This window comes from Sphaeramia orbicularis, chromosome 12, assembly GCF_902148855.1.
Source record: "Sphaeramia orbicularis chromosome 12, fSphaOr1.1, whole genome shotgun sequence".
Lineage (NCBI taxonomy): Eukaryota > Metazoa > Chordata > Actinopteri > Kurtiformes > Apogonidae > Sphaeramia > Sphaeramia orbicularis.
The window spans coordinates 46271086-46297864 of NC_043968.1; the positions used below are offsets into that span (position 1 = coordinate 46271086).

The 26779-nt window shown below is 36.3% G+C and overlaps 3 protein-coding genes and 1 long non-coding RNA gene across 7 annotated transcripts; 1 reads left to right on the forward strand and 3 right to left on the reverse strand.

Moving 5' to 3' along the window:
- Positions 1–1058: 1058 nt before the first annotated feature.
- On the reverse strand, positions 1059–8359 carry LOC115430413 (uncharacterized). The gene is made up of 2 exons (XR_003936933.1): positions 8317–8359; positions 1059–1197 (listed from the first exon to the last, which is right to left on the reverse strand). It is a non-coding gene; the product is annotated as an uncharacterized LOC115430413 (long non-coding RNA).
- socs2 (suppressor of cytokine signaling 2) lies at positions 1632–11217 on the reverse strand. Its single transcript, XM_030150410.1, has 3 exons — positions 11104–11217; positions 6850–7112; positions 1632–5809 (listed from the first exon to the last, which is right to left on the reverse strand). The coding sequence occupies exons 2-3, from the start codon at positions 6974–6976 to the stop codon at positions 5337–5339; spliced, it is 600 nt and encodes a 199-aa protein (XP_030006270.1). The 5' UTR covers positions 6977–7112; positions 11104–11217; the 3' UTR covers positions 1632–5336.
- Positions 11218–11497: 280 nt separating this feature from the next.
- On the forward strand, positions 11498–22940 carry ncaph2 (non-SMC condensin II complex, subunit H2). 3 transcript variants are annotated; one of them, XM_030150403.1, is made up of 20 exons: positions 11498–11611; positions 15554–15720; positions 16380–16481; positions 16556–16617; positions 16726–16807; positions 17389–17445; positions 17548–17627; positions 17715–17872; positions 18171–18310; positions 18954–19037; positions 19118–19181; positions 19258–19359; positions 19458–19502; positions 19712–19782; positions 19866–19965; positions 20444–20524; positions 20630–20679; positions 20952–21053; positions 21170–21319; positions 22260–22940. In XM_030150403.1, exons 2-20 carry the CDS (start codon positions 15613–15615, stop codon positions 22386–22388), a joined length of 1767 nt encoding a protein of 588 aa, XP_030006263.1. In that variant the 5' UTR covers positions 11498–11611; positions 15554–15612; the 3' UTR covers positions 22389–22940. The 3 variants fall into 3 exon arrangements, with proteins under 3 accessions (XP_030006263.1, XP_030006265.1, XP_030006264.1); XM_030150405.1 differs by lacking the exon at positions 11498–11611 and adding an exon at positions 14525–14739; XM_030150404.1 differs by lacking the exon at positions 11498–11611 and adding an exon at positions 14526–14743.
- Positions 22633–26085, reverse strand: sco2 (synthesis of cytochrome C oxidase 2). Of its 2 annotated transcripts, none has more exons than XM_030150408.1 (2): positions 25974–26085; positions 22633–24661 (listed from the first exon to the last, which is right to left on the reverse strand). In XM_030150408.1, exon 2 carries the CDS (start codon positions 24653–24655, stop codon positions 23789–23791), a length of 867 nt encoding a protein of 288 aa, XP_030006268.1. In that variant the 5' UTR covers positions 24656–24661; positions 25974–26085; the 3' UTR covers positions 22633–23788. The 2 variants fall into 2 exon arrangements, with proteins under 2 accessions (XP_030006268.1, XP_030006269.1); XM_030150409.1 differs by having other exon boundaries at positions 22633–24658; positions 25974–26061.
- Positions 26086–26779: the final 694 nt, after the last annotated feature.

Genomic DNA, 26779 nt, shown 5'->3' on the forward strand with positions numbered 1-26779 from the left:
TTTTTACATGGTTTAACCGGGAGAATGAATCCATGTATCCATATACTGATTTTAATATTTTATTTGGGACTGCTCATGTCCAATATAACTGAAAAAAATAATTTCAAACAAGTGAAAAATAAGCAGAGCTTGCCATTACCCCTGCTCAGTCACACAAAACTTTGCTCCTCCTGCTCACTCATACTCTCCCAGGGATTAATTATGAGTATTTCAATCTTTTTAAAAACTTTTCCAAAAAAAAAAAAAAGAGAAAGGCACATGTAAAGAATGTGTGTGCAATTTGAAGAGAATCAGGTGAATAGTGTCCGAGAAATCAGTTGGACAAATTGTCTAAGTTGAAATTTTAAAAATTATATTTAAAAAAAATTTAAATTCAGCCATGTATGTGTGCACTACACCTCTCCTAGTGATAAAGACCATGTGTGTCAAATTGGAAAAGAATCTGGTGAGTAGTATCCGAGAAATCAGTTGAATAAACTTCTCAGATGGACAGACGAGATTTACTTTTATACTCCCACCCGTTATAAAAATAAATGCTGGATTTTCCTTATTTTATCTACGTTTATAACACACATTTACTTGAGAATAAAATAAACAATTATTTTAATTAATCCACATGATGCTCCATTAAGCAGAATTATTGAAGGCGCATTGAGTCTTTTGCTAAGGAATGTTTTGTTTTCACACTTACTTCGTCTCTTCACTTCCTTAGCACTACTTCAAATTGGGATTATGATGTTATAGTTATTTTGGATTACTGATCAAATCAAAAGATTGTAATTAATTACACAAGCTACAATGTTCAGCATACATTGTTTTAGGCTGAAAGGATATAACATTTGCTCAAATATTTTCATATTCTGAAAATTAAAGAATGGTTTTCTGAATAACTTAAAAAAGACCCATGTTTTCAGAGGTTCAGCCAATATTTTTTTCCTGGCTATTAACTACACAAAATCTACTGAAAATGACCCAAGAAAAGAGACGTGTGCAACTACCAGTATGATAATATAAGGACTAAGCACATTAATATTGAAGAACCACAGAGAAAAACTCAGTGAAACAATAAACATTTTTTATTTATCTTGAGTGGAGCTGATCAACAATACAGAAGCTGTTAAAGCATGCTTTCAGAGTCTGTGCAGCTTTTTAAAAAAAATGTACCAGAAACACAGTGTGACACAATCAATAAATAGGCTATAAATCTGGTTCAGTCGTATAGTTGTGATATGTACAATGAACTGACATAATACTACTGTTATTGTCTGTTTTGTGTTTAACTGTGAGGATTAATTTATTCAAACAGTCTGAATGTTGTGTGGTTTGAAGACTAAAAGCATGCAGAACAGAAGACACATGTTCACCTGTAGTTGTAGCTGAAGTTGTCACTGTAGGAGAAAAAAGTAACCCTCCCCCGATACAAAAATAAAAACAACAAATATGAACAGATATTCATAAAAACATCAGGTCGACACAGTGGCAGACTCAGAAAAAAAGATACTCAGAGTGCCAAAACTGTGGACAAACGTGAGCAACAAACGAGTCCCATTTACCTGAGTGACCTACTGTTACACCGCCACATCACCATGGAAACAGGTAAGTCCTGCCTTCCTTTAAAAACAGATTCTTAAAAATCTGGAAGAGTAACGTTAATGTAGTCGGCAACGATGACATGTTGAAGTCCCAGACACTCAGAGTGAATAAGTGAAACAAACTTAAAGCTGAGTTTTTTAAGACACTGAAGAGTGATGTTACCTGGCTGTCAAGGTCGAGGTGTGTACTGTCACAGAACAAAATGTTTCTTACAGGTGATTCCATTACTAGTGACAAGAATCCTAAAACTAATATGAGTCTTCTCATCCAGTAAGTAATTTGGTTAAACTTATTTGTTGGGTTTCTCCCTAAAATACTGTAAGTTTTGCCCATTATACAACATACCTTAAGTTGTTTCTCCTTGTACTCTGGCACTTGATAAATAAAGCTGAATTAATCAGAATTACAGTGTTATAGACTGGCATGTGCTTGTCTGTTTTCGTTGGTGTTGGAGTTTGTTATGCTTGGAGATGGTTGATTGTTGACATTAGCTCAAACAAATTCTAAAATTACCATAGCTAGTGTTGTGTATGGTTACAGCAACAGAGGAGAACATAAGGACTGTCACACAAAAACCATTAGGCAGGTGAGGCTGGTGCAGAAGTATCTAAGTACAATACCACTAGTGGCCACTAGATGTTGGCTCTACACAAATGTAGCTTTGAGAGGCTTCCACAGAACTTCTGACCAGAAATACTGTCAATATTTTTTTCCATGAGTCATTTGGGTGTCTTTCAACTTATTTATACCCTCTGACAAGTGAACTGGTAATGCGTTTGTCAGTTGTTGCTGCATTAATGAAATTTTAGGGATAAAAGAAGATTTGATTGACAGCTCCTTGCCTGTCAGACCTTCATAGCTTCTGTTTATTGAACAAAATTTCTCTTGGCAAACAGCTCTGTTGTAGTAGTTGTTAATAAATTAGACTAGCAAGTTATGCTAATGATTCATGATGTTTTTCACTAAGCTAGTGTACATTAGCTCACACCTTACGCTAACCCCAACTCTGTACTTTTGTCCAAATATTTGGTCACTTCTGGCTCCTAAAACCAAGACAGCAAAACTCAAAACACCTGGCTTCAAAATGTCCATCCAAAACCAATAAATGGTATCATGGTGACTCAGATTCTTTTAGTCAATGGGAAAAACTAATCCAAGTCTTCTACGCAGAGGTCAGTCTACAGGCTGTTATCCTTGATGAAGAAATGGAAGGATAAATAGAATTAGCAAATATCAACAAATGACTGGCATCCAGCACTAAACAGACTCCAACACAAACTTCACAAAAACACACAAGCATGCACAAATCTATCACAATGAACCTATGAGACAAATAAAAACAAAAGTAGTTCTGTTTTATCCTGACCAGCACTGAAGTTGTAATCTTGGACATCTTTTTAGGTTCATGGGAGTATCTATGTTTCATTTTGGGAGACTTTTCTTTGTCCTGCAAAGTGACGTCCACTTGAACTTTTATCAATAAATATGTGGCCTTTCTCAGAAACCAAAACTGAAGTCTAAAAAATGTTTGTTTTGCCCAGCCAACAAACCCAAACCCAATATATTGCAAATTTGGTCATCAAAGAAAAAAAGGAGGCATAATGCTGCCATCTTTGCCTGGGAAAAATCATATATCTTAGTTTATTAAACTGGTTGGCACTTTTTAATTAACTAACTGTGTCAACTAACTGTGTTGTTATGCACTTAACTGACCCTGACTCATAGAACTGTATTTATGTTAGTGATGGTTAAAAACAGGTTGCGGGAGCTTCTTTGGACTTTGTGACACCAGAGAGCAGTTATTAACGGGCCTTCTTTGTTTTTCTTTGTTCTGATTGGTTCAGAAGAGCAGGTACTACAGCAGGACAAAGTCTAACACAAGGTCAGACTGAAGGTATTTAAGTAGTGACTACTGATGTATGGTCACATCAACAACATCACGTCTGTTTGTTTTCTGCAGAGCTCATCGATCAGGAAAGCTCATTCTGTTGTCACAGGTTCAGCCAATGAAAGACTTTCTGTTTAAAGGCATGAATAACAGCATTGATTACATGATAGAAAACTTCTGTCTAGAAAACACACTGATTTTGTACAGTAAATATAAGATGGGATATTTGTGACTATTAACATTTTATAAATATGTGTCTCCCACCTGATTTAAACATTAGTAAAGCATCAAAAGTATACATGTAAGCATTTAGACCTAAAAAACAGTACTTTACCTGAAACATCTTCATTTTCATTGTTGAATGATCAGATCATGATTGATTGCAAATATTTAAAACAAACTGTTGATGGGATTAAATCTCAACTCACTGCAGCTACTAGAGAGACTGAAACAAAAACAGTCGAAATATAGAGTCCTAGAAGGGACAAGAAAAAGTTATTTTTAAGTTTATGTCCTTAACATAAAGTATCTTGGCAACAAAAAGGTTCTGGGTAGGAGAAAGTCATGGAACAGACAAAAGATTGCCAAAAAAATCTCCTGAACTGTCTAAAACATGAAAATATTCACTTTAGTCTTTCCTTGTGTATAGTTTCCACTGGATACTTTCTTACGCAACTGATCTGAGATTATAAAGTTTTACCTGAACACAAATTATACTTTGTGTGGTCAGTTTTTAATTAACTGTTTCTTGTTTTTTTCAGTTAAACCTTCAGTTCATGGCTGGGTGAAAAAAGTGTTACGATAATAATTGTTTATGTTGCAATAATCATCGTTATTGGGTGGCTGGACAAATGAGACATTTAAAAACATCAGCTTTTTTTTTTTTACTACTAGCTGTAATAATTACGTAATTATTAGAATTAATAATTCAAATCACTGAACATGTAAGGAAACATAGTGCATGTTGAAGAGCTGGATATAAAAGGCCTTAGGAGTTGTTTTTTTTTTTTTTTTTTAAAAAAGCTGTAAATTTTGGATCAATGGTTTTTAATATTTTAAGTTTTGCTTTGATAAAAGCAGATAATTTCCATCACCAATCATCAGTGCAAAAAAAAAAAAAAAAAATTCCAAAATATTATTCTGATAATTAAGATCCAGAGGTAATAAACAGGAAAACGTTACTTTCTGAATATCAAACCTTAACACTAAACTTTCTGAACACTTTAGAGCTGCAACCAGGATTAAATTTAAAATGTGAACTGAAAATAATCAACAACCATTTCAAGAACATACCATTCAGTTATCAAGGTCATAGAAATATGTCATTAAGGAAAATACTATAAAACAAATACTTTGTTTTCCTCTTGTCTTTAAGTTTTGGACCAAATAAAGACATTTTAAAAGGAATATCTGTAAACTGTCCTCTGACATTTACAAGGCCAAGTGATCAGTTAAAAAATGAATCAACAGAAGAATCCCTGGCTGCAGCCCTGCTTTACTCAGTGCCTTGTCCTCTACTCTGTGCCCAAACTTTATGACTGAACACATGAACTGATCACGTGTTGAACGCATCTGTGTATGCTGACACATCCTGAAGCCTGCACAGATTCATCTGCTTTAGAGTACAACAGAGACTTCACTCTGTAAAAGGTCTGATCAGAATACATTATACTTAAAATGTATTTTTGTGTCTTTCCATCACCTGCCTGTCAACCAATCAGATGTCTGATTTGCTTCTCCTGCAGCAACACCTGTCTTCTCCTGGCAGATCTCGGTTATTGCATGTCCCTCTGAACAGAGCTGCTGGATAACTGTAGGCTCCTTCCTGCAGAGACAAGCTGCTTGTGCTTGGCTGCTACACGTTGTAGACATAGTCCATCAGATAGTCCTTTAGTCTGTTGGGCAGTGGCAGATCCTGGATCTGCCGTGTTCTCCTGTTGATGGTGATGCGACACAGGTGCTGCAGCGATGGTGTGGCAGTGTAGGCAGGTTTGGTGAGGAGCAGCTGCACTGTCCCATTGGGCGGAGCTGAGGGCTGAGAGTTCTGAGCTGTTTTGTTGTTGGTCCTTGACAGGTGGACATAATGCTCCACTAGGTGGACCACGCTGTCAAACTGCTTCAATTTGGGCTTCACCAGCACCACTGAATCCAACTTAAACTTGCCATGTTTGTACTCAATGCGGAGGTTGGTGGGACCTGCTGATGTCATGGCTGAGATGGTGAACAAATAATCCCTTTGCGAACTGTCACGGACGAGAAACGTGCCTTCTGAGGCGTCCTGCAGGATCTCTTTGGCTTCATTGGCGGTCAAGCTGCCCCAGTACCAGCCTGACAGAAAGAACAGAGCACAGTTAATATACGAAGTATACTGATACCACAAAAACCAGTGTGGTGACTGAAAACTAACTCTAACAACCAGGTACAAAAAATGGAAATATGGAAAGCTTTAAAAATAAAACATGAAACACAATTATGTTATAACATTTGATTGTAAGGCTCAACTATTGATTCTGTTTAACTGGTTAATCTATGTACTAAAATTCAGGACATATAGTGGCATTTAACGATGGAGGTGAAATCTGCAGGCAACTGATTACCTGATCACCGTCCAATACACTGTATCAAAGTGCAAATATCCCGTGTTAAAGCCAGGCTCAGTTGTGAGAATGACTGATTCACACACACAGTAGACGGTGGTAATGCAATCTAATGTAATCTAATGTTGGGTGTGTCTATAAAATGGAAAAAAAAACCCCAAAACATTACTGTAGAAACCTGGTGGAGCAACATGATGGCGTCTGATGAGAACCTGCTGTAGATATAAACAGATCACTCTTAAGGTGACGGAAACGATTCTGAAAGTCAGGTGACTGTACACTAAAGAAAACCTAATAATCAACACCGTTTTCCATTTCTGTGATTAGATTGCCCTAACTTCCATAACATCCTAGACGCTGAACTTCTAAGATATAGGTTATTTTCAATTAGCCCATTAATCCAGTTAAATTATAGTCGGCTTCCACAGAATAGGTAGTAAATGGGAAAGAGCCTAGTTCTGGCATGGAACAAAAATACCCATTTACTGGGTCTCATTTCTTTAGAGGGGTGCCAAAACAGCAGCATTAAACTCTGTTAAAGCTTCACTGCATCCATGTTTGAGTCCACAGATCCATCTCTGAGGACACTTCCCATTTCATCCACAGATGCATGTAAAACACTCTAAAACAGAGTAGCACCTCTTCCCACTTGACAACTGTACATATTTGGTTTGATGTCCCGTTTTAGACGCATTTAATCCTTGTTTTCTCAGAGCAACAAGCACAAACATGTTCATTATATACAAACTGAATTGCTGCTTTCATGCCCACCTGTGTTTTTCAGGTCTTTCATGGCTAATGCGATGCGGCTCTCATCTGATTCCACAGTCCTGGAGTTGTTGTCAGCTCGTCTGTCGCTCTCAATGCTCTCTGTGGACTCAGATGACTGGCAGGTCATTGGATAGATCCAACCTTCAGCCTAGTTTTAGGCCCACAGCACTGACATGGGATGAGGTCTGCAGCAGCCAGACTGGAGAAGGGGGAAACGGCTGCTACAACCCAAAAAAACAGCACCAGTCTCTGCACCGTCTGCCCTGGATACATAGAAAATCCAAACCTCAGTCAGACAGCTGCGAAAAATGTACTAAACAATCAGCTCTTTCTGTGACTGACTTAAATGTTTACTGTTTGCAGCAAATACTTGTTCCTTTGTCTTTTATGTAGAAATATGTATTAAGTTTTTTTATTGGTCAGAGAAAAACACAGTGAAGGTGTGAAATTATGCACAGAGATTTTATAATTCCTTTGAGGTATTTTCTGGACTAAAAAATTAGGCTAATCATCACAAATTAATCCTGTAAAGCAGCTTTAAAATGGAAAAAAAATATAGGTAATGAATGACTAGAACTGGGTGTTTTTTCAAGCCTGTAGTGATTTCAAATACCCTCTTTGTTCTTAAAATTGGCTGCACATTTACAGATTTACCTTAAATTTTTACCAGAATGTTTCCACACCAAACTACAAATTTCATTTTATGAGCTGGTTTCACACTGAAGGACAGAAATATATCTGAAGAGCTTGGTTAAAATCTGGCCTTAAATCACAGGCAGGACCAAGGGACTGGACCTCTTTTTGCACTCAGATCTTCTAGAAATCAACAACTGTATCTTAATTTGCTCCTGACATGATCCAGCCAGTGAATTTTTACCATTTCCAGTCCAGTTTTCCACATCCAGTTTTTTTTTTTTTTTTAATTTTTCATTTATAAAGAGCACTTACAAATGACAATGCCACAATCTGTTACATTCTTCCTACATATATATATATATATATATATATATATATATATATATATATATATATATATATATATATATATATGTAGGAAGAATGTTAATATATATATATATATATATATATACCATAACATTTATATATGAACAGTCACAGATCATCTGAGTATTTCTCCACGTAGTTCTTTCAGATGTTTTTAGACCTTTAGGTAAACATTGGTGAGAACAATTTTCAACAAGAACATTGGAAGCTTTCACAATGGAAGGTTTTTCAAAGACAAAATTCCTGTGTAGCAGTATACACTTACACTTATATCTTTTTGCACTCAGATCTTCTAGAAATCAACAACTGTATCTTAATTTGCTCCTGACATGATCCAGCCAGTGAATTTTTACCATTTCCAGTCCAGTTTTTCACATCCAGTTTTTTTTTTTTTTTTTAAATTTTTCATTTATAAAGAGCACTTACAAATGACAATGCCACAATCTGTTACATTCTTCCTACATATATATATATATATATATATATATATATATATATATATATATGTAGGAAGAATGTTAATATATATATATGTTTTATATATATATATATATATATATATATATATATATATATATATATATATATATATATATATATATATATACCATAACATTTATATATGAACAGTCACAGATCATCTGAGTATTTCTCCACATAGTTCTTTCAGATGTTTTTAGACCTTTAGGTAAACATTGGTGAGAACAATTTTCAACAAGAACATTGGAAGCTTTCACAATGGAAGGTTTTTCAAAGACAAAATTCCTGTGTAGCAGTATAATGAAATAAAAAAGGTTCAGGTTAAAGGTCATAGGCAAAAGAGAGAAGAAAACAAAAAAATGTCTAGATCAATAAGACACTGTTTCCTGACCCTTTTCCAAAAATTTAAGAGAAGTCTGGTCTTATAGGTTTGACATACTCAGTCCATTTACTCCAGATTTTGTAAAATTTCTCTTTCTGGACTCTAAGGGAATATGACAGCCATTCCATCATGTAAATTTCATGAATGACATCGATCCATTCATCTATAGCGGGTAGATGGGGTTTGAGCCAATTTCTCGTAATAACTTTTTTACTTCCAGCCAGGAGAATTTGGACCAGCTTTTTATCGTTATTTCTCCATCCGTCAAACTGAATATCTCCCATATAAACTGTATCAAAAGTAAAAGGGATATTCACTCCTATTATATTGTTAATATGTTTGTGGATTTCCTGCCAGTAAGGGATGATGACTGGGCAACTCCAGAAAATATGGTAATGATTGGTATTGACCATCCCACATCGTCTCCAACAGCTGGAAGCCCCTCCCCCGTGTCCCTTTTGTAAAGGTGTGATAAAAAACCTAGCAACATTTTTCCAACAAAATTCGCGCCAAGTAGTCGAGCAGGTTGAAGTCCATTGTATGAGACATATTCTTTTCCAAGCATCCTCTGTTATAACCAAATTGCCCTCTTTTTCCCACTTTTCTTTTATATACCAGGTATTTTCTGATTCAGAATAGAGTATATTTTTTATATAGTTTAGATATTATCTTAGAACACGGGGATTCTGATACTGACAAAAGGATTTTCAGAATTCCAGTTTCTACTTTACCTATATTTGGTCTTAGAATCTGGTTGAAATAGTTTCTAACTTGAAGATATCTATAGAAGTCCTTTTGCTCAAGATTGTGCCTTTTCTTTAAGAATTCAAAACTATGGAATATCCCCTCCTTAGTAAATGAGTAATAATTTGTTAGACCTTTAAGCAGTCCACGTCTTAAATCTACCATCAGATCTATTTGGAATAAATTCAGTATCATAAGCACACCATCGCAGTAGTTTAACTGGTTCATTTAAATTACAAGTTTTCATAATTTCCTGCCAAGTTCTCAATAGTAGATTTAAACAAGGACTGCCTATGCTCATCTCCACATCCAGTTTTATGTGTTCGTGAAACTACTATTTGAAGTCCTTTAAAACCTGTCATTAATCTTTTTAGTTCTGTCTACATCTTTTTATTGTTTTTTTTTAACTGACATTATCTATATCCACAATTGTTAATATCGTCCATCTTTATTTTATCCAACATATATTTTCAGTATATGTTTACATATTATTGTGTCTGTGTTTTGTTTTTTCCCGTACATACTTAACCCCGTGGGATTAATCTGAATCTGAATTACTTCAGTTGCTGATTTTACTATTCCTCTATTGTTTTAACTACATTGTTGTAATGTGATTTGTGAGACTTTTGTTGTGTTAATCTCCTTTCCCTTTTGGGACCGATCAAAAAATAAGCTAAATAACTCTAAAATCTTTTAAGATTACTTGTCTTGGTAAATTACTGTTTCATGACCTACTTCTGGGATGCGGAATGGAGAAAAAACAAAGGGTTAAAATGACGAGGATCAAAACAGGGATCAAGAATTATTATCTGTAATCTTCTGATTTGATTTGTTATCCATTGAGGTGACATACATATTGAATATTTCGTGTTATTGAACAGATGCTATCTACACTGTTGCCCATAAAGTTGGAATAAAATATTTGTACCTCTTCTCATGAAATGTGATTTTTTTCTTGATAGATAAAGTGTAACTTGGACTCAGTGTGTAATCATTGAACCTGGCCAAAGGTGATTGCTGTGTATAAAGTAATAAAAAGAAGAATGTGTCTGGAAAAAAAAAAAAATCAAAGTCTATCTATCTATCTATCTATCTATCTATCTATCTATCTATCTATCTATCTATTAGTGAAAACTGATTTTTTTTTGTTACAGACACAACAAAGACTAGATAGACTGGTTCTGCTGGTGCTCCACATGTACATCTTATCATCACATCTAAAGCTGTCTTCATGTGTAAAAATAAGCACCTAACATTAATTTCAATTTAGTATCATCTGTATTATTATATACTATTCAATGTATTATTTATTAGTAACAGTATTTATTTTACTCTACTACTACTATATGAGCCTTTGTTTAAAAGTAGGTTGTAAAAATTACAAGAACTATTTTATTTAATGTTTTATTTTATTGTATAGAAGCACATTTTCACTCCAGCAAATATAGGCTACAAAAATATCAAATTGCTATTATTTTTTAATTAAATTTGGGATTTTTTCTCTGTCTATTTACAGTGCCAGTGAACAAGCGCTATTGTCTCGTCTTTATCTTATCGTCGAATCTGCGGCTCGAAATAAAAGTAATAAACTGTGTAATGCGATAACAGTCAGAGCTGTATTGTGTGATAAAACCCAGACTGACCTGTACACGGGTGGCGTTAGCTGCTAGCTGTCCGAACCCCAGCTACAGGCGATATCAGCGGACACTCCATGTGGACACAGCGGGGACGTTCGGGTCATAAATCCACAGACAGACGCGTCCCCTTCGTGGTTCGTTTTGTTTTCAGTCCTGTTCTGTTTTCCTTGTTCTCCTAAATGGCGCGTGAGAGCGGAGACACGACAGCGGTGGTGGTGGTGGTGGTTACAACCGTCAGAAAACAAGACCCCACGGCCAAACGTCAATCCACGGTATCTGTCTGTATCTGTCAGTCACAGAGGACGACCCTTTACAACTACCACATCTGGTTTCCACAGAGCCCAGTCTGTGTCCTGGTCCTGGTGTCCGGGTCCCTCCGTGTGTGTGTCCCGGTGCTGCTGTCAGCCCCGTCCACAGATCAGCCTATTAACCGATATAAGCATGAACACAAAATAAGCTTTTCCAGGAACTTTCCAGGAATACGGTCACGTGGTGCAGCGCCGACTGATTTAAGGTAGTCCCACACACACACACACACACACACACACACACACACACACACACACACACACACACACACACACTTTACAACGCACTGTTACTGTTGGAATACACTAATTCTGTTTTATTCATTGGTGCGTCTTGTAGTAACTTCATTTAGCAACCGCACATTTTGTAAATTTCCCGCCACATTAACTTGAATTAACCTCTTGTTTTGTGTGCATTCTTAATTTATCCCAGCTTTTAGTCATCACTACGACCAGATAAGTGTAAACACTAAACATTCTTCATGATCACAGTGGTCTACAGATAAAATGTCCCTAGAATTAAAGTAGTGAGACTTTACTTTTTAAGTAAAAAAGGCTGGTTTGTTGGAACGTCCAAGATACAGTCTTGGGTTGAAATGTGAAATTCTGAGAATTAATAAGAGAATGGGTTTTACTCAAAAGAAATGTTTGTCTCAGAGCTACCAAATCTACTTCAAAACACTGTCTGCACATAACAACATATTCATTCTACAGCAGTGTTTTCCAACCTTGGGGTTTGGACCCCACGTAGGGTCTGCTGAAATACAAATGGGGTCGCCTGAAATTTCTAGTAATTGATAAAAAAGAAGAACTAAAATACCTTACTAATAAAAAAAAAAAAAATACATGGTGAGTTCAGAGAGACAATCATAATCCATAAAAGACATGACAAACTGTGAAACTGAAGCTGAAGCACTGTGGTACTGTTTACCTTTTAAATGTTCATTGTGGTCGGGTTCAGATACTGCAGCTCTTTCATAATTCATAGTTTGAGTTCTTGTTTGTTCAGTATTAATTGTCAGCCTTGTAAATCCAAGCTGGACTGACTGTACATATCCTGACCAAGGAAAATAAAATTCTCACTTAGTGCAGTAATCTACACCTGGCTTTTCTGCCTCCGTCCATAATAATATACATTATATAGACTAAATGTCATCTAAAATTAACGTTTATTAGCAACATAGTTTAGCAAACTATTTCATGATCAAAACCAAATTAATTTTAGCAAAAATGTTTTTGTTTTGAATGTCTGGGGCCACCAGAAATTTGTGATGTTAAAATGGGGTAAAATAAGGTTGGGAACAACTGCTCTACATTTTCATTCTGGTGGAAGAGTTATACATTTATTGTAAATATTTATATTTACTTAGCTGTGTAGGTCAATGACAATCTGTCTAAGGCAGATACAAAACAGTAAGGACATAAAAAACCAAAACAAATCAAAACTTAAAAATAGATTATACATGTTATATCACTTCAGAAAGAGAGTAATGTTTATGATATTTACAATAACATCTGTTAAAAGTAAATGACTAAAAACAGATATGGTGAAAAATGATAGGAAGGAAATGGCTAGACACAAGTGCAGGGGTCTTGTACTATTGATTGTATTGAATTTAAATCTACATAAACGTGTATCTTATGTGTAATAATACTTTATCATATACATTGAAAACATTGGTTAACCAGCACTTTTGTCTTTTGTTTTACAATTCAGCCCACAACATGTAAGATTTAGCACATTTAATCTCTTAGGCAGATAATCATTTTTTTAAAAAATGAAGGCCAATGTCATTAACTAGTGTTTGACAAAAATGACCCATTCACCTGGTTTACTTTGTGTGGTATCAGAGTGATATAAAAGTCTTTAGTCTATAGTCTGAGCAAAAACAAAATGGCAAACAAGTCAATAACATCAATATTTTATGTCAGTACACATTTCATCGATACTCCCCTCTAGGACCGTCCTTCCTGTTTGCGGGATCTGTCTGTCCTGCATTGGCGTGTGTGAAATTATGCACAAACAGATGTTTTGTTTGCTAGTAAAGGACACATGTCACACACTGAACACAAGACTTTCCAGATTTCTTTTCTGCAACACAATGGGTTTCTTCAAAATGATTTTTTCTCATTCACAGTGATTAAATTCTCACAATCTTCAAATGACTTCTGGTGTCCAAACCTGTTATTATTGCTAAAATTATCCCATTTGATTGGCATATGCAAACTACAAGTGTTACAAAGCATAGACGAATATGTTTTAACCAAAAAATTTCTTGTCCATTTTTACATTGATGGATACTTGTTTAATACTTCTCAGGATATTTGACTTTTGCTACCAGTAGTTGTCACAAAAATATGTTTGAGCAGGACAATAGAAATTTAAGAAGAATCAGATATGAGGTGCAGGAAATGCAAAATAGTAAATTCTTTAACCCATTAAGACCCAAACATCCACTGTCGACCAAAACCATCTACTGATATAAAATGTATAACACTTGTTAATCGACTAATCCTATCAGTACATGTAAATAATTGTTGTAAAATACAGTTTGTCATCTTTTCATGGTCATCAGATATGACCCATTTGGACGTTCAGAGGCTCTTTAGTTACCTTGGAAACACTGTCATCTTCTACAACATTGATTCACCAGTAAAACCCATGGAGTTGGATCAATGGCAGTGGATGGACACACTCAGTTTATGTTTAGTTAATGATAGACTTGGTGAAAAAGTCACTTTTTCTTCAGTTTTCTCTGTTTTTGGTATAATGACCCCCAACTTTAATCTGAGCTTTAATGAACATCTACATGATCAGTACATAAATGTAGGAAAACACCCGATTTTCACTGAAAAAACACAAAATTGAGAACATAGTACTACAATAAATGGTGATAAATCACTTAAGAAAGGTTAGATATAGAGACAAATCCTTTGGGAACTGCCACAAAAGTAATACCGGGTCCTTTTGGGTTAATTATCTGTAATAAGCAGAGTTCAGACATAGAACTACACCTGTCAGATTAATTTCAGAAAGATACTGCAGTACACTTAAAAACTTTCTAATAATATGTGAAAAGTTAAGAAGTCCCTGCTCTGTCTCCAACTTTGCTGTATGAGACACTGACCTGCCATCTAGTGGTCAGGAGATTAAATTACACCCTGTTCCTCCATAGTAACGATAGGTGGCAACACCCCCGGTCTCTAGCTACATCCCTGCGACAAGCGAAGAAGAAGTCGAGCGCGGGTGGTTTGACTGTTTTGCTAACTGCTTCAAAACATTTAGCGGGCTAAGTTACACCGGAGGACAACTACACAGGATTTGTACTGTCCAGTAGGTGAATTTGTCCGTTTTAAGTATTTTCTCGTTCAAACAGTTGCTGCATATTTGTTGTCGTAAGTAAGTCAGTAAATGTGAGAGTATACCTGAATCTGTCTAATCTGGAAAGAGACGTTCTTCTAATGCTAACTCGGCAGCCTTCAGACAGTTTTTCTTTCACGGTTAAAATCTGTTTGGAAGGTAGAAAATCCGTGTGTATATATATATATATATATATATATATATATATATATATATATATATATATATACACACACACACATACACACACATATATATATATATATATATATATATATATATATATATATATATATATATATATGTGTGTGTGTGTGTGTGTGTGTTAACTAACTTCTTGTACTGCGTCTAATACGGTCTGACTTAATGCGTTGATAATAAAAGTCCCTACGTTGACTTGAGTGTCAACATTAACAACCTGACTAATTACAATGTAAAATAGTTGTAGTTAATAGCCAGTGTATATTTTTCGAATACAAGCTTAAGCTACCTTACAAGTTTATTGTTTTTTTTTGTGTGTGTGTGCGTGTTGACCAACATGCCTGTGCACTACATTTTAGAAGTATATGTATCTCAGTTACAGGTTTCTTTGCAAATTATGATTTATCTTATTATATTCAAGTAAAACAAACTACCTGAAATATTAATTTGCTCTTTATCTTTTAGTGTGTCTTTATACAATGGTAATTATTTCATACTGATAAAAGTACAATGCAGCCAAGGGAAGTTCTCTACAAAGACTACATTGTGCTTATGTATTATTTCATTTTTACCTCTGTATTTTTAGTTTTTCTTTCAGTGACAGATTTGGATCCTTGTTCCCCTGGTGCTGGATTCACTGTAATCATGGAGTCCACAGAGAGCAGATTTGCTCACCTGCTGCAGCCGATCCGAGAACTCACCAAGAATTGGGAGATCGATGTGGCCTCTGAGTTAAATGACTATTTGGAGGAGGTGAGCTGATGAGTTTCTGTTATAGAACAAAACACTAACCCAAGACCACCACATTTACTGAGCAAAATCCATATGGATTTTGCCAAGTGCAAAGCACATAGCCTACTAAAACAAGGTTGTTTAAGCTTTTTTAATGTTTTTTGTTTTTTTTTGATAATATTTGAGGCATTTCAGTTTTTGAAATTTGGAGCAAAAGAAAATGCAGAAGGAATTTAGCAATAAAGTAGTAGTTTAAGAGTGGTAGTAATTGTCAAACACTTGCTGATTTGTTGTTTTATATAAACTATATACTAGAAACTAACCATCTCCACTTATTACACTTTTGGATGGGCAAAACCATCATTCGTGCGAGCAATGAAACTGATCATTTTTCTCTGTTTTTAACCCTCTAGGGTGTATGATCAGCCACAATATGATCAGACCTCTAAGGGTGGTTTTAGACTGCTTTTAATAGATAATTTATTATCCAGTTTATATCAAGAGTTGGCGTCAAATCAGCAATAAAGGGATTTCAAATGATTGATATCCCTTTAGTATATTGTAGGATGTATCGCAGGATGGGTGCATGCGTAATAAAATTTAGTTGCAAACTTAGTAATATCTGAAAAATTAATAGTTTAAGACAAAGAGATACAGATTTTTTTGTTTTCTGTTCTCAGCTGGAAGACATGTGCATCATGTTTGATGGAGGGAAGACAAGATTAAACTTTGCAGAGGCTGCACTGTTGATCCAAGGCTCAACCTGCATTTACAGCAAAAAGGTATGCACATCAGAAAACTAAAATCACCATGAACTGTAAAATGGATAAACGCTCAGTTTTTGCTGACCTTTCAGGTGGAACTTTTGCACAGCTTGGTCTACCAAACTCTGGAGTATATCAATGACAAAAATAAGAAGTAAGAATTTTTTTTTTTTTAGGTCTCACTGAGGGCTTGTACAGTATTTATGTCAGCATTAATTTAATGCTGCAATTTTCCTGATGTGGTGACATTTGTTGTCAACAGGAAAAACAAAGAGGCAGCGGCGTCTCAGGAGGACAATGCAAATGGGTCTATGTCCTGCCACGATGATTCTGATGAAGCTGAGGTAAGAAACCTACTTTTATCCCGATTATTGACATATTGTAGTCTGGATGAGTACAGGCGTATCTCTGATGAGATCTGACTGATCTGTTTTTATGGATTTATTTGCTGCATCATGCTTCATACAATTAATGGATTATGATCAGTATATAAGCGACCATCACAAATCCCCCAAATATGCAGACACCTAAATGACTCTGTTTTAGATTTGTGGGACGTGATGTTTTTTGTGATTTTAGTTTAGTTTAAGTAATTATCAGATCTACATGATTTTTGTTGCTTTTTGAAGTACTTTTTAAAATTTGACAAACTGTTTAATATTGATGTAAGATTGTAACATCAAAATAATTTATGTTTTTGGACAGTAATTGTCTTTATGATATTTTATGAACCTGCAATAATACTGAAGGGTAAAAAAAAACCCTAATTTTAAACTTATTTAAATATCTAACTGTTGGGTGTTTTGATCCTCTGTCTTCGTGACGGTGTAGCACGTTAATGTAAACTGCATATTCATACTGTGTTTCAAGTATGTATCAAAGGGCATTGTGGGAAATGTAGCAAATAATTTTGTGTTTGTTTCAGTTCACACCTTTGACTATTAGTGCCTCAACCAACTCAGGGAAGGCTGACTCTGTCACAGTAAGTAGTTTGTTCCTAAACATAAGGCATTCTTATTAAAGGCATATTTTGTTGTTTTATTGCTATAATGAGCTGTAACTCTCACCTGTGTTTGTTGTTCAGAGTGTGAGCGTGATTCCTCTTCCTCCTGAATCTCTGATTCCTCCTGAAACCCACGAGAAGCACAAACTGCCTCTCATCAGGTCAGTGAGTGAGTCAAACGGAGTACATGAATAAAACTCCACATAACCTGCATGCTTTCTAAGTTGGTGTGTTTTTGTGTGTGTCAGTCCGAAAGGTGAGATCGTGTGCAGCCAGAAGGACTTCAGGATAAACCTCTTCATCCCAGGAGACAATGACATGATTGTCCTCAGATCGCGTAGGTCCACATCTCTGGAGGATGATCACCATTCTCCCTTCCTTCTATTTGGCCAACAGGAACATGGAGGTACAACAGCAAAAACACCAAGACAATATAAAATAATTATCATGAGCTGCACCACTGCATTGTTAATTAAGTTATTTAATAGTGAAGTTTCCTTTACATTTACATGCAGCAAGAAGCTGTCGTCACCTGTTACTGCTAAAATAATCTGAAGAAAGGACAGAACGTGTAAATACACATAGAGCACACTTTTTTCATTTAATTGTGCCTTAATTCTTAAAGTATTGATTCTTTCATCACAAATCCACAAGCTAAAGGCTTCATTTATTTTTTGGATTTTCTTAAAATATTTCTTTCGAAGGGCCAGATGTCGCTGCCCCAGGAGATGTCGGTGTGGACATGGCAGATGTAGGTGATGCTGCAGATGATAACTTCCTCCCTATTGATGATAAAGGTGTGGAGATGGAGGATGAGCCAGAGGAACACGTGAACAGACACCAGGTCTGTTCACATTTTAATTTCAATCAATTCAATTGGTTTGTTTTTATTTGTTTCTTTGCCATAACCCTGATGCTTTAAACTTGTCAGTGTGTGGACGTGTTTTCACATTTTAAGCCTCTGCATTGTTGTGTTTATTGAGCTTCTTTCAGAGCTTAAATGTGCCCAATAGCCATTTTCTCGCTTTGTTTAGTTTTTTCTAGTTTGCTTTGAGTGTGTGCTTAAGGTTTAGATGTTGATAGATTTTACATTTGCTGTAATCACATTCTCTTTTCACTCCCACTTGGAGGAATTTTATTTTACCTGTGGGACAAAAGGATAAATGGGTAAACAAACTCTCTGATCACTTTTAGGCTAAAGGAGACAATGGGGGCTTTAATTTTAAATTTGTATTTTTTTTTTACCTTGCCTTACACTTTGAGAAATCAGCAGAATAATCAGTAATGAAAATAATCATTAGTTCATTAGCTGCCACACTGGAACATATAAGTTATTCATTCATTCACTTGTTTCCTATGTGGTATAAATAAACTTTGATTGTTAAATGTGTTAAATATTAGTTCAAGAGCTTACATAAGTTTTTTCCTGCCTGGTCATAGCTATTCTGTGTGAGTCCTTATATTTTAGTCTTTTTAATTTGTCCCAGGCTCCGACTGAAGGAAGGGTGATTCGAGAAAGACGACAGGTGGACACTGTCAAACTGCAGACAGAGAAGGAGAGGCCTCCTGCTGTAAGTTCATCAGTCTTTGGTGGATGAAGTTTGAAACCATAAATTCTTTTGCTTTAATAAGTTCCTGCTCTTTGTTTCAGGTGAATGTGTGGGCTATGCATGACTCGTACGCTGTACTGGAGGAAGACAAGCCCTTTAAATCAGGTAAAATACTGGACTCATAGCTCTGTATTAAATGACATGGCTGTACGATAATGTTCATAGTTGTGTCTACTCTCAGGAAAGTGCTACAAAGTTCCTGAAGGTTTGGACGATGGAGGAAAAAGGAAAAGAAAACGTTCTCCTTTACTTCCAGACTTCAGTAGCTGGTTCAGAGGAATCTGTAAGAGCAGATACTCCTGTCATTCGTCTTTTATCATGGAAGGTTTTAGCAGATTTTATTTGATGTCAGTATTGATTTTGTCATCATTTTTGTTGTAGTTGATCCTCCTGAGCACAAGTTAAAAAGTGGACCTACGTATACAGGTAATATTTCTCTTAAATTGACATTGTTTAACACTCTCAAAATAGCATTTTGTCCGTCTGGGAAAAAAATAACGCCTTATACCTGATCTCCAAAATCATACCATATTAACAGAATCTTTCTTCAGTAAAAAGTCAGTGATCATCAAAAAATTTATTACAATTAAGTGATTGATTATTTCATGATAATGAGCATTTGATTTGTTTTGCAGACCTGAACTACATTTATTTAAACACACTGAAAGATAAAGTGAAGACTCGGAAGAGGATCTACAGGAAGGCGGTAGGAGAGATCATATCCACTCAGTTTAATGTCCTTGGTGTGTTTATAATCCTGCTAAAGATGTGGTGTGTGATTTGTCTCAGGGTGTGGTGGTTTCAGATGAGGAACTGAGACGAACCTTCCTCCAGCCACAGGAGGCGGAGCCACTGCAACAGGGGGAGGAGCCAGTGGATGGATTCATGGGTAAAATAAACAGACAGCATAGTCTTTTTTTAGGTCATGGATAACGTGCAGTGAGATTTTAGTCCATCAGTCTAATCTGGTAGTTTTTACATTATTGTATTACATGGCTATTTACTAAAGAAATCTATAATGTGGATAAAAAAGGATTTGACTATTTGAATTTTTTTTATTGCTTTGGAAAAATAAAACAAACATGTTTGGCTCTTCACTTGTAGTGTTAGGGCTCTTAAAATTTGTAGAGATGTCTGGAAAAGTAATGAATTTTCAATTTGTACAAAACTTGGTGTGTCACATTTAAACTGTAGCTTCAGAAAACAGCATTATTTTGGTCTTTAAAGTGGGTAAGCAGCCAACACTCATTTCACTCTATGAAAATGTTGTGGCTGAAACAAGTGAAAGTAGTGACTCTTTAGTTGTTATAGAAAATCAGTCTGAAATTCAGTTTATGTCCTATTATATGTCTAATATTTTTTTTAAGGTGCTGAAGAAGACAACTCTGACAATGAACAGGATGATCTTCCAGCTGAGTTTGGTGGTGGACCAGACTTCATGTCACCAGGTAAACACACCTGGACATGTGTGTGTCAGCTTCTCCTCGATCCTGGTGTTAGGCAAGAACCCGACTGTTACGTGTAAACTGTACTTCTTGTTTTGTTTCTTGCAGAGGCTCAGAAAGATGAAATGAGTTATGAAGACCTTGTGAAGCTACGTGTGGTGAGTTGGCCATTTTTCCATTTCCCAAACGTGTTCAGTTCTGATTCACAAGGTCCCAATTAATATTTATTTCCAGTTCAAGTTGGTTCATCGTCAGTTTGTTATTAGATATTAGTGTTTATGTTATGGCTTGATCACAATGCACTTAAATGTAGTTTTTATTTAACTCACCCAGAATGTGTATGATGGGGTTACATATGCCAACAAACACAGATTAATGATAAAGGACTAAGTTATTTATAGTTTCAAAAAAAATTCTCTCTGGCCTTTAGGAGCAACTGGTGGTGAACTCTCAGGGTTACACTCAGGAGACGGCACTATCTCGAAGAGTCAAACAGTGGCAGGAAAAGATCTGTCCTGAACTGGCCCTGCAGGTAAAGCACACTGGGACCCAGTTTGTCCAGTCTTCAAACTGTTTATGCGTTGAACTCAGAAGGAAAAATGTGAGGACATAAATCAGGATTTCAGACCCTGGTGTTTGCTAATTCAGGAGGAGCGTCCGCCGTTTGATATCCATGACTACGGTGACCGGATCGTCACACGACTGAACACTGTTGGACAACGCAGGCTCTTTGCATCCCTGGTCTCAGGAATGGACAACTTTGAGGCTTGCAAGTACCTGCTGGCCGCCCTGCAGCTGGTAAATTACACAGAATGATAGAAAAAAAACACTTATTAGAGCACCAAGTCAGTTATGGTGCTTTTCAACATATGTGATATGTTCATTTGCCCCCACAAAAAGTTCAGTAAAAAATAGCACCTAACAACACGTTTTTATCATTTTGTTAAGTTTATTAGTTTTATCTCTGTTAAAGATGTTTTGTTATAAATTTAATACTGAATGGATAAGCAGCTGTAATTTTGTGATCAGAAGTTTTTAATTTTAATAACTCAAAATTTTTACCTCTTCAGTACTTAAAAAAATTGTTCTCAATTTTCTAAGTCTTTGACTGTAACATGTTTGTACTATAAGAACAAATATCACAGCATTAACTTTTTGTTAAAAATGTTTGTAAAACACTACACTGTATGTTTCAGTGTCTCAAATACATAGTCAAGTGAACCTAATTAAATATGTTTATTTTATGGATTATGTAAAGAAATAATCATTGGGTGAAATATCAGTGTTGCATTTTATAAAACAGAACTCCTGAATTGGTCAGCTTATACGAGTCCAATTCATTATAATCCATTTCCTTTTCACACAAAAGGACCTAAATCATCAAAATATACTTATACTAATTATTAGTTATTTTAAAGTTGTGTCAAGGCATTGCCAAGTCACTGTTATATACTCACATTGTTACAAACTGGAGCTGGTTTTCTGTCCATGTCTTTAACGTTGCTGCTGAGTTCTTCAGTACCTCTCTTCAGCTCTCCTTCCCCAGAGACAGTACATATCTGTAGAACCTTTTACCTTTAGATTTCTTTATGGAAGTTCCAGATATTGAAGGAAATAAGTGTTCACATGAGCACTGAGGTCTTCATCAGAACTCATGCAGAGGTCGTTTTGGTTCTCATTGGCTCCTTGAACCCTCAGTCCACCTGAACCCTGTTGACGTTTATTTTCTGTCCTGCAGGCCAATGACTACACGGTGGAGATTGACAGCTTGCACGGTCTAGAAGAGAGTGTGGACTCCATGGGACTGACACTGCTCAGCGTTCACAGAGCCACAGAAAGGTTCAAAACACTTCAACCTTCGAGCTGAAATAATGCAAGATCACAAACTTGTCACATCATTGAACACATAAACAGGTTTAACATCTGAGGACACCATTTTAGATTGAGGCAATAAAGAGGGATTTTCACTGCAGATCAGATCATTCAGCTATTCGCCAGTTTTATATGTATTTATTCTCATTTATATTAAACATCCTGCAAAGAAAGAACATTTCCAATCTGTGTTTGTATCTCTTATCGGAATGACTTGGCCTGTGCAGAATTGCTTTCTCTGATGGGTTAAAAATTGTAAATGTCCTCTTAGCTCCTGTCTTATGATAAAAGAACAGTCGGAGTTATGGTGGAGTGTTTTGTTCTATGAGTCATTAATAATGGTAATAAAACAAGTTTTTGTTGAATTTGTGCTTTGAACAAATAATGGGTGAGTCATTAGTTCATATGACAACTATGAAATCTTCAGTTCTGTTTAATATTAGAATCCTCACCATCGGTGTTTGCAGAGAACTTTTCACAACTGAAGTTATGAAGTGTGTCAGAACCATCAAATTGATATCAAAATAAATGTACAATTTCAAATGTTTTGAAAGGTGTTATGTTATTGATTACAAATAAATTGCCAAATATGTGGATGAATAAAAGCTCAAGGGTCTGCTTGAGAAAGATTGTTCAAGTCTGAGGTCAATCCTGAACTCTGAGTTAACTAAGTTGAGTTAGTTCAAGCAGCTCTGAGTATGTTAAGGATTCACCATGACTAACCAACAGGCAGAACGACTATTAATTGATGACAGTAAAAATATGACAATCATATACACATTTGTCCTGAAAAACAAGTAGCAGAGAAAAGCTAAAGTGACAAAAGATCTCAAGACTAATACTTAACCAAACCGGATTTGATATTAAAGCATTCACAGTATACTGACCATCAGATACAGATCTGACAGCATGAACACTGTCTTAATGTGGACACTACATTGTTACAGAAAACAGCCACTCAAAAAATGCACTGGTTTTATTCTGTGCCCTGTGGTGAGTAACCACTGTAGTTCTTAATGGTTTAATCACTTGGTCAGCTCTCTGGTAACGGACTCTTCTCAGTATTAAAGTCTTTTCACCAAATTGAACACCTCACACTGAAACAACTTTTTTGTGGTGGTGAAAATGACAAAATCAGGTTTCATAACAGATGCTGAACATAGAATAGAATATAATGCCTTTATTGTCACTACATATGTACAATGAAATGAAACTGATTATTAGAATTTATAATATAAATTTTTATTCAAAAAGATGTGAAACTTTTGTTTTGTTGGTTCACATGAACACTTGTGGTTTTATTTTCTGAACAAACTTTCTAAATGCCTCCAGGTTTCAGAAGTCCAAACTCAAACGCTAGTATTTGGTTTTTATGTCTTGTAGTGAAGGGTTTAGTCAGAGTTTGTAGGTCTTGATGTGGTTTCTGATGCTCTCTGTGATGTGCTCCTGGTCCTTCATCCTGTTGTAATAATCCAAAAACAGTCCATCTGGACTGATCAAGTAGATCAGGATGGTGTGATCCACAATGTAGTCTCCGTCCTCGTCCTTAGGACCAGGAGTGGCATACACTCTGTAGTCCCGCCCTGCGTGCTTCACCTCCTCGGCCGTACCTGTGAGTCCGATCAGGCGGGGGTGAAAGTCTTTGACATAGTGGGCCAAGGCCGGCACATCATCCCTCTCTGGGTCTACGGTGATGAACAGGGGCTGTACCTGAGGCAGTGCTGGGTCCTGGTCTAGAGTGGCCACTACGGCGCTCATCTTTTCCAGCTCATCTGGACAGATGTCAGGGCAGTGGGTGAAGCCGAAATACAGCAGCACCCAGCTGCCCAGGAAGTCCTGCTTGGTCCTGCGCCTTCCTGTGTGGTCCAAGAGGCTGAAGGTGCCCTGACCCAAAGCCACCTTCTTCAGCTGCTCAATACGATGTCTTCGCAGCTTCTGTTCCTTCTCCAGGTAAACATACCAGCAGCAGCCCAGCAGACTGCCACCAAACAACAGCGTCACCAACAGACGAGTGCGCAGCTTCACTTTAGCCGCCTTAAGAGATGGGTTCTGACCCTGAGACGAAAAGCCCCTCTGTGTCAGCAGAGGAAGACGACCATGACCTCCATACAGTCTGACATGTTGACAGTCTGAGGCCTGTGGTGACTTGGAGAAGAGCATGTTTGGACCCTGAGGATAGGCAGAAAGAGGACGCCTCTGCTGGGACATCCATCTCAAAAGTCCTCTACGCAGGTCACCCACAATGCACCTGACCATCAGCATCTCCTCCTGTAACACATAGACAGGTGTGTGAGATAAAAGAACTCAGCCTTTCCCTTAAACTTATTTCACTAGAATTTTTTATGATTTCACTGCTGAGGCTCGAAGATTTCACCTCATGTATTAAAAGATATATATAACATGACAGTGAACCCTTTAAACCCTAAACCTAAAATAGTCTGCCTGGACTTTTTTTCTTATTTTGACCATAAAAAGGTTAGAAAATATGCTGAGTGAGTCCTTTTGCCCATTATTCCAGAGCACTTTTTTCCCAGATCTTTCAACATCTAGCAGTCATTTACAATTTACTACATGTTATAATTCTGCTAAAATGGCTTCTTCTCCAGCTTCTAGTACAGATGTGAGTGAAATTACAGTAATGAGCCAATAAAACCTATAAAGGGCAACATCTCAGGTTTCAAAAACCATTGGAATTTTTCCAGTTGCACAAACAGTAAAATTACAGCCATCCAAACTGCATATATACAGGGTGTGTCAGCCATGACATGTCAGGTTTTAAAGAGTTAACTGAAGAAGTTGAGTTTTATTTATGTTGAGATGAAACACAAGCCCATCAGAGAAAATCAATAATTAATCGACGATGTGCTGCCTTAAGCGATCAGTATTTTTGGAGGACAGTGATATCAAAAGATTTAATTAAAAATTAGGAAAGCAGAGTGGTTTATATGAATAAGTATACGTGTAATGGAATTGTATTAGCTGTTGTAATATTGTGTGTGTGTGACAGGTACATAGCTACTTGCTGTCAACATGAGCCTGCAGTACAACCTCCCACCACCAGAGGTACTATTCACATTAGAGACTGAGGAAGTGAAATAATGAATGTCGAAAATCTAATTTTATATTATATTGTATTTTGTCATTTTAAACACGCCTGACAGTGACATGAAGAAAGCCGAATCACTCAGGAGGAATACGGCTGTCCATTGGTATGTGTATGTTCTCAATAAGTGTACAACAAGCGACATTATCAGCTCAAAATAAATTAAATTAGTCACTTTTAAGCGGTAAATCATCAAGACTATCGATGTGATTATTTAACGGGCACACGCCACTGATAACTATGTCTGTTGGTAGACAGTTTGGAGCTAATATTCAAGCAACCAACTATGAAAAACCAAACAGATACATATAACCAGTCCTGCTTTGGCAAACTCATCCACACAGACTATCTAACCTTCACCTGTGTCTCAAAGACTGATCTGACGGAGTATCAGCGTAACAGGCTAACAGTTTAGTTAGATTTCTTTGCTAACTCTAAGTACAAACATGTTATTCAGGGTATTAATGTTCCACATACCTGTTTATCCGCTAAACAGTTCACTAACCTCTCCGGTCAGTCATGTAACTGAACCAATCCGAGCCGGACTGAGACATATGGGCTGCATTTACATGAATGAAGCAGATTCGACAGGATCCAGAACCGCACCAAAAAATGTCTAAAATAGAAATAAAAACATTCTTATCCTACCAATTCTAAATGTACTATATATACTTTAATATTACCTGTTACTGATATTATAAGCCAAGATATATTAACAGTCATGCATTGCTTATGTTTACAAAAAAATTTTCACTCGTCGCAGATTCGTGCATCTGTACCTGTTTGGCTGAAACCTTCCTCTAGATGGCGCTGCCACTGTTGGTCTATTTTCACCATGGAGTAAAGTGGTTCTCAAAATTATGAATTACATCTATTATATTGATTTCACAGAATTTGCATAATTTTGTCATGTGTATGTCATGTTTTTGTACTTGACATTGTTTTCATCTTATTTCGTTTTTCATATTGTTTTTGTCTTGTTATGTGTCAAATGTTAGTTTTATTCCTTTACATCATTTTCAATCCATTGCATTTTTTATAATGTTAGTTTGATCTTTTACCACCTTTATGGTTGAGATCTCTCTTCTACAGTTCACATAACTTGAATAAGGTCAACATTTATAAACTCTTCAGAAGAGCATTCTGTGTCTATCTTAATTAGGAAAACTAAATAACATATGTTATTCTTAATCTTCTTATTCAGGTTATTCTTAGTCTTAGTTTTCCTCAACTAAAATACACACAATACAGGTTGGGACCCAGTAAAAACAGCTCTGTGACCC